We start from the raw sequence: 13,931 nt of genomic DNA, 5'->3' as shown, positions 1-13,931 counted from the left end.
TTTATATAAAGGTTTTAGTACAAACGTAAATTTTCATTTCTTTTGGAGAATACCCAACAGTGCAACTGCTGGGTCATACAATAACCATGTTTAGTTTTTTAAGAAACTGCCGAACTGTTTTTCCACTTACAAAACCACTAGCAAGGTATGAGTGATCCAGTTTCTCAGCATTCTTGCCAGCATTTGGTTTTGTCACTATTTGGGGTGGGGGGTCGGGGGATGTTAATTTGCATTTTTCTGATGGCTAATGATGTCAAATAGCTTTTCAAGTCTCTTTTAACCATTTGTATATCCCCTTCAGTGAAATGTGTGTTCCTGTCTTTTGCCTGTTTCCTAAATTAATTTTGGGTTTTTCTTATTATTGAGTTTCCAGAGTTCTTTGTATATACCAGAAACTAGGTCCTCTGTCAGATATGTGCCTTACAAGTATTTTCTCCCAGTCTTTATTTTATTTGGATATCTTTTTCACATGGTCTTTCACAGGGCAAGTTTTAAATTCAGCAATCTTCCTTTATGGATTCTACTTTTGGTGTCAAGTCTTTGGTGTCAAGGACTCTTTGCCTAGCCCTATATCCTGAAGCTTTTCTCCTATGTTTTTTCCCCCAAAGGTTTTATTACAGTTTTACGGTTTACATTTAAGGCCATGATCCATTTTGCATTGTTTTTTGTATAAAGTGTGAGGTTTGTCTGTATGCTTAATACCATTTTAATATTTTTTAGTGTTCTTTTTTCCTGGTTTTTAAGGTGGTTTTTGAACCAGCTATTTAATCTTATTTCGTGCCACTTACTTTTACAATACAGGGCAAGAAATAGTAGTGTGGAGAGAGTAGAGAGTTGAAATGGGGGTGAAGTAGGGAGCAAATAGTTCTGAAAATACTCAAAATTTGAAGTAAAAAACAAAAACTTGTGTTCAAATAACAGCTTCACCCCCACTAGCCAAATAACCTTGGGAAAAAATTCCGTATGAAGCGGCATTCTGTCAACCGCAAAGAGCTGCAGAAACTAGCCTCTGGTGAGGGCCTTCTCTCATCCCACACACTTCTCTACTCCAGCCATAGGTAATCCACTTGACATGATGAGAAATGGCTGCTTTGGTTATAAAATTAGTTGTTACATTGTAAAACTGACTATATAGAATGAGAAAACAAAGCTAGATTCACAGAGAAAAATGAGTGAAAGGAAATAAAGTACTAACTTGTATTACATTTGGGTACTGGGATACAAGGTCACCCCTCCTGTCCTTAACTCTATAGCACAGTGGTTGAGAACTTAGGCTTTTGAGTCAAGTGTTTGGTTTTGAATTCTAGCTTTATCACTTACTTGTCACTTATTTGGTTACGTTACTTAAACTCACTGTACTTTAACATGCTCACTTGTAAAATGATCATAAAATTAGTACTTATCTCATATATTTAAGAAATTTAGAAGAGTGGCACTTGGCAGTATCTGATAAGTATTACTTATATTTATTATTTTTCCACATTTTCCAAATTGTCTATAAACATATATTTCTTTTGTAATAGAGGTACTTTATTTAAAATAAAAGATGAATCCTTCTAGGCCTCTATAAGTAAAAATCATAGCTCCTTTTCCTTTTCCCTTTCTCTCAAGGGAACAGTAAGCTCACTCCTAAGATAATTTAAAAAAAGAAGTTGGTAATCTACAGCCCATAAGCCAAATCCAGTCTGCCATCAGTTTTTGCAAATAAAGTTTTATGGCCATTTGTTCTGTATTATTCTATCTGTGGCTGCTTTTTCATATTACAATGACAAAAGTTGAGTAGTTGTGACAGAGACACAAACTTTAAAACAGTAGTATCTGGACCTTTACAAAAAAAGTTTGCCAACCTCTGGCTTAGAAGATCAACAGAAGTAATGTCACAGTACCTATTTCCAGAACCATTAAATCCCTATAGAAGAAAATTTGTGACCTAAAAAGCATGACATGTCTTCACATGAAAAATAACAGAAAAAATACAGTACTACTGGTGGACTGTAGTACAAATCTGATGCTAACCATCCAGATCCAGCAACAGAATCTACAGGTTAAAGGACACAGTCCCCAACGAGACAGCCCTTACTTCACACACTAGTTGCAAATTTGGGGGGTTCCCAGGCCACCTGCACTTCTGATGAACGAGCTACAAATCTAGGGGCTTCCCATGAAACCCTCAGGCTCAATAATTTGCTAGAACAACACATAGAACTCAGGAAAGCACTATACGTAATGATCACAGTTTTACTCTAAAGAGGACAGAGGACAAGGTTTGGGAGAGTCCTGAATAAAGAACTTCTGTGCCCTCTCTCCATGGATCAGGGCACATCACCCTCTGGCACACTGATGTGTTTACCAACTAGGAAGCTCTACCAAGCATCAGTATCCAGTGTTTTTACTGGGCTTTCATTACATAGGTATGACTGACTGAATCACTGGCCACCATATGACTAAACTCAATTTCCTGCTTCCTTCTCCTCCCTGGAGGAGGCTAAGTTGACTCAAAGCCTCAACCCTCTAATTACATGGTTGGTTTTTCTGGTGACCAGTCCCCACCTTGAATCTTCTCATTAGGCATAAACTCAGGTGTGATCCAAGGGGTTCATGAATAACAAAGGTACTCTTATTACTAAGGAAATTCCAAGATTTAGAGTGTCTCCAAGACCAGGAACAAAGACCAGTCAGATTCTTTATTGTGCAACTATCTATGAAATATTCTTGCCAAGACAAAAAATTGAATCTGAACTAGATTTAGCTAACCGTTTTTAGAAAATTCACAGGATAGAGGAAATGTTAAATGACACCAAAAGGACAAAATGAGTCAAGCCTAAGATGCAGGAAATCCTATAGACAAATGCCCCAATTTAATCAACAAAACAATGGCAGGTGGAGACAGGTTAAAAGAGACTTAAGAGATACATTAACCAAGTGTAACATGTAGACCTTGTTTGGAACTTGCTTTGAACAAACCAAATGCAAAAGGGAATTTCTGAAACAGTGGGTAAAAAACTAAATACAGACCAACCAGGTTTTATATGACATTAAGTGTCCTGGTTATCTATTGTTGCATAATATATCACTCTAAAGTTCAGTGGCTTAAATAAACAATTTTTTATTACTCTCTCCTACTCTTTTGGGTTGATTGGGCTCAATTGGTTAGCTCTCACTTGATGCCTCTCCTGTGGATGCAGTCAGATTAAGTTCAGGCTTCAGTTTATCCAAAGGTTCAAATGTGCTGGTTGTCCAAGATGGCTCATTCACATGACAGGAAAGTGATGCTGGCTGGTAGCTGGGAGCTCAACTGGGCCTGCTGACCAAAAGCCTACATGTAGCCCCTCCACGTGGCTTAAGTTTCTCACATCATGGTAACTGTGTTTCCAAAGGAAATGTCCCAAAACAGAGAAGGCCAAGAGACCCTGTCAAGCTTCTTACAATAGTATTAAAAAAATAGCCCTTGGCCTGAAGAATACCCTCTATTATTTCATTTAGTGCAACTCTTCTGGGGACAAATTCTTATCTGTTTGAAAATATCTTTGTTTCACCATTATGCTTGAAGGATATTTTCATTGGGTAGAAAATTCCAGTTTGGTAAATTTTTTCCAGTAAATTTTATTATTATATCATTATTTTTGGTCCCATTCTTTCAGTTTGTAAGTTAGCTGTCAGGTTAGTTCTATCTTCTTTGAAGGTCTTCTCTCTTTTTTCTCTGGCTGCTTTCAGAATGTATTTCTTTGGCTTTGATTTTCAGTAGTTTCATTGTGTTCTGCTCAGATCTCCCTATAAAGAAAAACTTGCCACTGAGCTGTGAAAATGCTGTTGGCTATCAGCCTCCAGCTGTAGTACCTTTGGGGTCAACTGCAGCATTTGAAGTAGGGCCAAGTTCTTTCTGGGCTCCTCCCACCCAGTGAATAAGCCCAGCAGGAGCACTAGGGCCTGGCCACCTCCATTCTATGTGGGATACTCCCAGTAGGCAATCTTTGTTCCAGAGCTCTCCACTGGGTTGGCCAAGATTCTATATCATAGTCTGAGGCTCTCCTTGCCCAACCCCACTTCATTCCCTTTATTTTTCACAGGCGGTAGCCCTCCAATAAATCTCTTGCACTCCTAACTCTGTCTCAGAATTTTGTTGAGAATTCAAATTGACATATACAATAGGGTATCTTTTGGGGGGCAGTAGAGAGAAACTACAGTAAACAGCATATTTAACAGTGAAATGTTGAAAGCCTTATCTCTGGATGAGAAATGGGTCAAAGATGCCCACTAAATACCACTTACATTCAACATCATACTGGTTGAAGCTAGTAAAGTAAGGCAAGAAAAAGAAAAGAAAGTGTGATGGTTGCTTTTGGGTGTAAACTTGTAGAAATAAAATATAATGAACTTGAGATTATGATAGTTTATTGAGGCAGTTCAAAGCATCTAGAAATGTTATTCAAATCAATAAAAAATTTAGCAAGTTTTCAGGATACACAGTTGATATATTAAAAGCAATCACATCTCTACATTTTATGTTGAACCATATGAAATCGTCACTTTTACAGATCAATAAAGGCCAGGCACCAGCAATATGGTTCAACCTAATAACCACAAAAAGCGAGTATTTTTAAAAGATGTCACTGGTAACACCATAAAAAAATACCAAAGACCCAGGAATAAATCTATTAAAAGATGTTCAAGAGCTTTATGCAGAAAACAATGAAATATTATGAGATAAATTAAAGACCTAAATAAGTGAAAGAATATACCGTGTTCTCAGATTGGCAGACTCGATATTGAAAATTTTGAAAAGATTTTTAATTCTCTCCAAATTGATCTTCGGATTCAGTGTAATCCTAATAAAACCCCCAATAGTGTATATATGTGTAAAGATAACTTTAAAAGTACATATGGAAGGTAAAGCATTAAAAATAACCAAGGCACTACTGAAGAAGAACAACAAAGTGACAGGACTTGCTCTATCAACTATCAAATCTTTAAAAACTATAGTAATTAAAACTGTGATACTGAGATTAGGATAGACAAATAAACAGAAGAAATACAATACAGTACCCAGAAAGAGACCCACAAATACATGGATACTTGGTTTATGAATAAAGTGTCACTGAAGAATACTATGGAAAGAGAATATTAGAGAATATTCAATGGAGGGGCCTGGGACAACTGAATATAAAGGAGAAATAAAATCCTGACCGCATGTCAATAACAAAAATTAATTCCAGTTGGAACTGTAGCTATAATTGTGAAAGGCAAAACAATAAAATTTTAGATTACAGAAGATAATACAGGAGAATATTTTCACAACCTTGGGATACAAGACACAAAAAGTATCAATCATAATAGAAAATACTGACATACTGAACTTCATTAAAATTAAGAACTTCTGTTCATCAGAAGTCACCATTACATCAACTGAAAGGGCAATCCACCAAGTGAGAGAAGATATTTCCAATATATATAACCAATAAAGAGCGTATGTAGCAGAATTGATTTTTTGTTACTGTTGTGAGGTCAGAGTTCCAATAAAGAGCCTGTATCTAGAATATTGAAAGAACCCCTATAAAACAACAGGAAAAAAGACATGCACCCTTACAGTAAAGTGGGCAAAAGACTTTAAGAGATGTCACACAAGATGACATCCAATGGTCAAATAAACAGGAAAAGGTGCTCAGCTTTATGAGGAATCAGGGAAATGTAAATAAAACAACAAGATGGAAGGGTGGAAGGGAAATACTTTAAAGTATTGCAGTGGAATTCCTGATGACAGGATTGTAAATTGAAGAACCACTTTGGAAAATTATATGGCATTATCTAATAAAATTGGAGATACATATACCCTATGACCCAGCAATTGTACTGTACTCTACCAGAAGCACATACATATGTTCACCAAGAGACAGCACTATTTCTAATAGTCAAAAACTGGATGCAGGCCGGGCGCGGTGGCTCACGCCTGTAATCCTAGCACTCTGGGAGGCCGAGGTGGGCGGATCATTTGAGCTCAGGAGTTCGAGACCAGCCTGAGCAAGAGCGAGACCCCATCTCTACTACAAATAGAAAGAAATTATATAGACAGCTAAATATATATAGAAAAAATTAGCCGGGCATGGTGGCACATGCCTGTAGTCCCAGCTACTCGGGAAGCTGAGGCAGGAGGATCGCTTGAGCCCAGGAGTTTGAGGTTGCTGTGAGCTAGGCTAACGCCACGGCACTCACTCTAGCCTGGGCAACAGAGTGAGACTCTGTCTCAAAAAAAAAAAAAAAAAAAAAAAAACTGGATGCAACCAAAATGTCCATAAACAGCAGAAATGATAAATTGGGACATATCCATACAATGTAATACTATTCAGTAATGAAAATAAATAACCACAATAACACTCAACACAGAGAATCTTAGAAGCATAATGCTGAGAAAAAGCCAGAGGAGAAAAAAAAGGAATACAAACTGTAGCAACTTCAAAAAACAGGTGAAACTATAGTACTTAGAGACGTGCTCAGATGGTAAAGCTGCAGGGAAAGGAAATTACCATAAAATTCAGAAAATGGCTAACTTTTGGGGTTAAAAACCAGGAGAAAGCTTAAGGGAGAACTTCTGAGGGTGCAGGCTGGTCTTTAGTTTTTAGTTCTTAACCTGGGTGGTGGTTACATAAGTGTCTGCAAAAAAAAACCCCACATTTTACACATCTACATATCAATTATATCTCACAATAAATAGTTTAAAGAAATAAATTAATCAAAATTTTAGACCTCCTTTATACCAAAAGAAGACTCATTATAGGGTACTTAATTAAGTGATTAGAGTTCCATTTTGTCTTAAATTCTGCATGTGCTCTCAATCTGTGAACATTCCTCCAACATTTTAAAATTCTGTTTATTATTTGGGTAAGATAGTGAAAAAAATAGAGAGCTAGGCTTTTTCCTGGAATTTATCTTCATTTGTTTATAAGAAAGTTAAATGAGGAAGCGGAATTAATGCTTGTAAACAGATTAATGCTTGTAAATGAAAGAGTATCTTTTGTTATTACATTTTACAATCTTTCAAAGGAGCAAGTTAGGAAGAGCCAACTATTCTGATCAGTTAGAATGGGAATGATGGTTTGAGATACTTGACCAGGACATCCTACTGCGACAAGTCCTAATGCAGATTCCTTCTGCTGAGATGCAGATTTTTTAGTGTCTGTATCCATCTTAGGAATCCTTTGATCGTTATACATTCTATATACTAAATTTTAGTAGAGTAGGCAAACAGGAATGACAATGGCCAAAGCACCTAACTACAGGAAACATGGGCTAAGGGGATTATGATTTCGAATCATAACATAACATTACAACTGGGAACCTAAGGAATGCATCTGAGAGAACTGCATAATGCATCATGCTGTGGAAAGAGCTCTAGAACTAGATATGATGAGTATTTACTGGATGTTGGACAAATTATTTAAGTTTATAAATCTCATTTTTCTTATCTTTAAAGAACAAGTCTAATCTTTCTAGCAACTTTTTTATGTTTAGCAATTTTTACTAACTTATTATCAATTGATTTTGAGAATTAAAAAAAATTACTGAGTCAAGCCACATGGATATAACATGAATTACAGATCTGGAAAGAAACATTCTTGGGCAAAACTCACATTTTAAATAACGTAAAACAAGGTTGTTGCTTTGACACTCTCCCTCCTTTAGCTTAAATTTAATTTAGAGAAATGATATATATTCTGCCACAGAAATGCTACATGTACATTTTTCTGTTCTAATCATACCATAAGAAACCAGGAGTTATTTAAGAAATATTCAAACCTACTGGCAAATTACAGTCAGAAAAAGTAACATTTTGCCAAAAATCAAAATTGCTGTTTCTGAGAAACATTCTTCAACATTAAAATGAACAATTTATATACATCTATTCAAAAGGGTCTTACATTCAGCTACTTTGGGGATATATATAATATACTACATATAAGCATCTCAACATTAGACATTCTGCAGGAGTCTTACATTCTGTTGTGGCAGAGGTAACCAACTTATAGAACCTGCCCTCAACATTTTTCCAGACCCAAATTACCTTTGCCATAGAATGCTGAGGTCTCAACCAAGCTTATGTCCAAACATTTGCATAGATCCAAAGAGTATGAGCAAATCACGTTCCAGTCTATAAGCTCTACCATAGCCAAGCCCTTCTAGATATGGCCTGGCAGCCACCCTCAGCCAAAATACATACTCCAGAATTTTCAAGACAGATTATCAATTTACAGCCTAGCTGTCTAGTTCCTAATGGACACAGATCCTTCCTCAATCAATAATGAACAACTATACTTAAGGAATTTTCCAGAAACTCAGTCCTGATGTGCTTGTCATTCAGATCCTGTGAACAACTACCTAAAGGCAGATATTTAAAACATTCATTCCCATAGGTTCTCCAAGTCTCACCCTGAAACAGATTAAAGAACTAGAAAAAAAAGACTAAGATCTTTTTCTAGTAGAAAGGCTTTACAAAATTAGAGCTCATTATATTCAGTTTTTATTCAGTTTTAAAATATAAAAAGCTATACAAAGACTTTCCACAAGTACTATGCAATCATCGTATACTATGTTTCTCACTATCTCTTATGTGAAGGTAAGAATGATAATTTCTTAAAATTCATCACTTTTTTCATGTTCTTTTTGTTTGGCTTAGTGCATAAAATTTAAATATAAATTTATACTAATGTAAATAAAAATGTTATTCCATGTCCCTAGTAGAATTATTTTCTCTATTGTCGTGATCTAATTTTAATTTTTACTTTCCTGCCTTTATTATTGCATGTAATAAAGAGAGTAACAATTTTATACTTGGAGTGAACTAGATTCTAGTGCCAGTTCCATTACCACAAAGTCATGGGATTTCAGGCAACTTTCTTAACCAAAACCTTGGCTTCCTTTGAATATAAAATGAATAAAAAATTATCAGTCATGCCACCAAACAGCATGGTACTTGAAAAATAAATGTTATCATTACAAAGGTGTAAAGTAATAACAGACACAGAAATGATAAAAGCTTGGAAGAAAGGAGAAAACACCTAGCCATAGAAATCAATGTGTTAGTTAAGATGGCTGTTACCATATTGCTCTGAAATTCTATAAGTGATTTTTAGCTGGAAAGACTGAAATAGGTTTCATGGTTATATCTGAACTAGATCTGAAAGGAATAACAAGATATTTATCAGATTATACTTTCTAATTTTATGTATAATATATTTAGAGATGTGGCTTAGGATGGTAAGAAGTATGAGATAGATGAAATCTATAGTACTTATACTGTCTGGAGAAATTCTCTTCCAGATAAGTATTTTGAGGTTCTACATCTAAATTCACACTCAGTTTACCACAGACTCCATGCTCCTGATCAGCCCCCATACCCTCAGGGCCACAGGTACACACACTTGCTACACAGTCATGATTTTCTTACTTACAAGCTTTAATACCATGATGACTATGCATTTTAAAGAAATATTTAATCTAAAAGATAAATCACATAGCTAAGGTTTTTATATTACTAATGACTCTACTGACCCATCTACAAATAAAACTCATAAAATATATTTCAGAGAAACCAGTTACATTTTTAAAAGAAAACTAATAGTCACATATTATTCAATGCTTAACACTGAAATAATTTTTCAACTTAAAAAAGTTACCTGTAGTAGCCCTCCATCATCAAAACGCAATACTTCTATTATGCTCTCCGACTGAATGAATGCTGTGAAGAAAACAAAATATACTATCACTTACAGGAACATAAATTTGACTTTCATAACATCTTTTACCTTAAAGTTAAAATAATACAATTTTCAGTTTAAAAATACATTGCTTGATGGTGATAGTTAAAAAGGAAAATATGACTAAGACTTCATGATTTTAGCAACTATGAAATGCTTTAAAATGAAACAATTTAATACAATAACAAAGTAGTTTCAGCAACCCAGAGTCTATGTAAATCACCTTCAAAATATCTATTCTTGCTGTATTTTGAGAAAGCACAAAAGAGTCAAATTCAACTAGATGCAGCTAATTATTTTCCTGATAGATTAACTGAAAATATCATAAGCACATAGAAAAAATCACTAGAGTATTATATTTCCCCCCCAAAAATGAGCAGCTGCAATTCTGTATCACCTGCCCTTTTGAAGTGATGACCTGGGATCAATAGTCAAAAGGGACTGGGTAGGAAGTGGGCAGGGAAAAGAGCAAGATTATTCTGATCCAAGAAACAGAACAATGCAAAGACACGACATTTAAAAGCTAACATAATTGTACCATACAATCTGGCAATCATGCTCCTACTGTTCAGTGAACTGATTTAAAACCTTATGTCCTCACGAAAATCTGCACACAACTCCTTATAGCAGCTTTATTCATAATCACCAAAATCTGGACATAATCAAGATGTCCTTCAGTGGGTGAACTGAATTGTACACTGTGGGACATCCATTCAATGGAATATTAGTAGAAGAAAAGGATACATACTACATGATTCCACGTACATGATGTTCTGGAAAAGGCAAAATTATGGAGATGGTAAAAAGATAAGTGGTGGCTAGGATCTCGGGGAAGAAGGGAAAGGATGAATAAGTGAAGCACAGGAAATACTTTATGGTGGTGAAACCATTCTCCATGAAGCTGTAATGATGGGATACTTGACATGATGTATTTGTCAAAACAGAACTTTACAACAAACACCAAGAGTGAATATAAACGTAATGCATATTAAAAAAAAATGTTCAGGAGATGGGGGAATCCTAGGATGGAATGCAGAATGTGACAAAACAAATTAACTGTATTACAAATGTATAAAACAACCTTACTGAAGTGTGAGGGGAGAGTGCTGACCTAAGTAACTCTAGAAATGAATGTAATATGTAAGACTAAAGGTAAAAGAGACTGTATATACACTGTACTCTAGTTCCCATGGAGATGTGCGTTAACAATTCTGATGCCACTCATTGGAACTGAACAATTAAATACATAGATGGTGGGAGCCAGGTTTCTCAGTGTTGGAATAGGAATTTACATAGAAACAAGGGTAGGAAGCAAGAATGATCCATGTGGTAATGGATTAGAGTTGGTGATATCAGTATGAACTTATGTTTGGCAAAACATAGATTATTACATACATATAGGAATATTTACAGATCTGTATATATATGGATTAGTATACACATAGATTTCCTTGCTTTGTCACCTGAGAGGGCCTAGAAGCAATAACACACCAGTAACAAAGAACACACCTAACACCCAGATCTTTAGTTCTAATACTATTTTCCAATAAAAGGAATCAGGGCTTCCTGGAGCAATGGCTGATTCTTACACAGGGGCACGAAATATACAAGATGAACCTGGGGCATCTTATAGTGCCAGACAGGAAGAAAGTACTAATAACAAACCAACCCCCCCAACCTACACTGAGGGGGATATGGAAAGGTAAGGAAGAATCAATAGAAAGAGCTCCCAAATGATCAAAACTAGAACAATTTCAGGCACAAAATATATTATTGAATTATAATCCAAAGTATAAAATAAATACCCATGAGCTCACACTGCTATAAATTACTGAACAAATAAATGGGGAAGAAGAGACAAATCTCTTATGTAGATGGATTCCAAATAATTTATGTAGAAACTCTGCTATCTCTAAGGTGGAACATAACTCCCCACTCCTTAAGCTAGGCTACATATTGTGACTTCCTTCCAAGAATATAGTATAGAAAGGAAGAAAAAAAGAGTTACTTTACAGTGGAGAAACCTGACAAAAGTTACCTCAGGCAGATGATCAAGATCAATGTTAGCTGTGAAAAGTTATCCTGACAGTATGTACTCCTGACATAATGTATTTAATAATAAAAATGGCATTTTACCTCTGTGGTTGAACCCTCAAACCCCGTAACTTCAGTCTAATCATGAAACGAACATCAGGCAAATTCCAATTGAGGGATGGACATTATACAAAATACCTGATTATTCCTCAAAACTGTCAAGGTCATCAAAAACAAAGTCTGAGAAACCATCACAGATAAGAGGAGCCTAAGGAGACATGACTACTAAACATAATATGGTACCTGAGAAGGGATTCTAGAATAAAAAAAAGGAAATTGGGTAAAAACTAAGAAAATCTAAGTAAAATATGGAGTTTATTTAATAATAATGTATCAATACTGATTCATTAATTATTTTCTTAAAAAGTACCATACTAATGTAAGATATTAATAATAGGGGAAACTAGGGGGTTAGGACATCTAAAAATTCTGTACTATCTTTGCAATTTTTGTATAATTCTAAAATATAAAGTTTTTTTTTAAAAAAACATGGAACATGATATTTCATTTGGCTTAATATGGAATTCATTGACTCCTATTTGTTAGTCTTTTGAGATTTAGGGAAGACACTTACTGTCCCACTCCATGTACCTGGCTGTGTTAACATGACTAAAGCTGAAAGTCAAGCAGCAGAGTGGGATACTAGCTAATTCAATTACATTGTTTAGTTGGATGGTGTCTTCCTGCCTGCCAAGCATCCCTTTCCCCTTAGTTTAGTAATCACACCTGATTTTATTTTGGGAAACCCCTGCCCTCTATGTCTCATGTTTCTCTTTAACCACAGTGCCAGCTTGCTCCACTTCTGCCATCCCCTACCAGGTCTTTGCACATAGAGAACATTCAATAAGTATTGAAAGCATGAATGAAGTACCACCTTTTTGCTCAGGTATAATAAGCACTGCCATTTGTACTCTTTGATGCAAATGACCTTTTACTGGTTATGTTATCCCTAGTTCTAGCTTGTAGTGGAATTTTAAAACTGAGATCAGAGTTAATGGCTCTAACAGAATTACTGACACAGTACATTTGTAGTGCACAAGAACATCTCCAAATAAAGTGATAAATCCTTCAGAAGATAGGACTATGAATGTAAACGGCTCTGCTCAGCTCATCCATCTCATTCTTCATTTTCTCTCCCAACCTTTTAGTACAAACTAAAATTTCAGAAGATTCAGAAAATCTTTTTGTTATACCCTACTGAAGGCAAATTTGATATAAGAACACAATAAACAAACAAGAATTAACTGAATAGGCAGACGCTCACAATATAAGAGATGAAAAGCGAGAGCCTCTTAGTTAGAAGCTTTCAATCTAGTTAGCAGAGGAAACCAACAAGAAAGAACTGGAAATTTGCTATTTTTGATGGCTGCTATTAGAGTTCCAATATAACAACCATTGCATGAATTCCCACAATTAAGCTAGATCAAACCTTTATCTAACTGATAAGAACTTAACTAAAGTCAGTAATATAATTTGAGTGTATTGCATTTTTAATTAGGAGTTTTTTAAAAAACATGAATTGTATTAGCTGAAAAAAATTAATAGCAGCAGCTGATTTTATAAAGCCATAAAAGACAAACATTGTGTTACACATCATCAGCTTTCCTTAAAAGACATAGAAATAAATAGGATTTAACTCTGGAATAAAACAAATTAGAATATTTTGCTTTAAGTGACCAATTATAATAACTTTAAATTGTATGCCTAGAAAAATAGAACACCCCATATGCACTAAATGACTTCATGTGTTAAGTTACTGAGCTATAAAATATAAAAAGTAACCAAAGTCAAGTTCCCACATTTCCACATCCGTAGATTCAAAACCACAACTGATAGCTGCTTCCTCTCCCAAAAGTATTTTGCCTAATTTTATACTCTTAATGAATCCCAAACTTTCCTGATGTTCTCTAGTTCAAGCATCAACCAAATATAATAGAAATAAAAATAACTAATTTTTTTTTTTTTTTTTTTTTTTTTTTTTGAGACAGAGTCTCACTCTGTTGCCCAGGCTAGAGTGAGTGCCGTGGCGTCAGCCTAGCTCACAGCAAGCTCAGACTCCTCGGCTTAAGCGATCCTACTGCCTCAGCCTCC

General features: G+C 35.3%; 1 protein-coding gene across 1 annotated transcript in view; it reads right to left on the bottom strand.

Moving 5' to 3' along the window:
• TMEM131 (transmembrane protein 131) overlaps positions 1-13,931 on the bottom strand; it is a 205,406-nt gene that overhangs the window by 140,745 nt on the left and 50,730 nt on the right. The window contains exon 2 of the mRNA XM_069494183.1: positions 9,666-9,727. Within this exon, the coding sequence (XP_069350284.1) occupies positions 9,666-9,727 (62 nt within the window). The remainder of the gene's footprint in view (positions 1-9,665; positions 9,728-13,931) is intronic.

This window comes from Eulemur rufifrons, chromosome 19, assembly GCF_041146395.1.
Source record: "Eulemur rufifrons isolate Redbay chromosome 19, OSU_ERuf_1, whole genome shotgun sequence".
In the NCBI taxonomy this organism is placed as follows: domain Eukaryota; kingdom Metazoa; phylum Chordata; class Mammalia; order Primates; family Lemuridae; genus Eulemur; species Eulemur rufifrons.
Note: the sequence above shows the minus strand (reverse complement) of the source record. Positions and strands in the feature narration are given on the sequence as shown.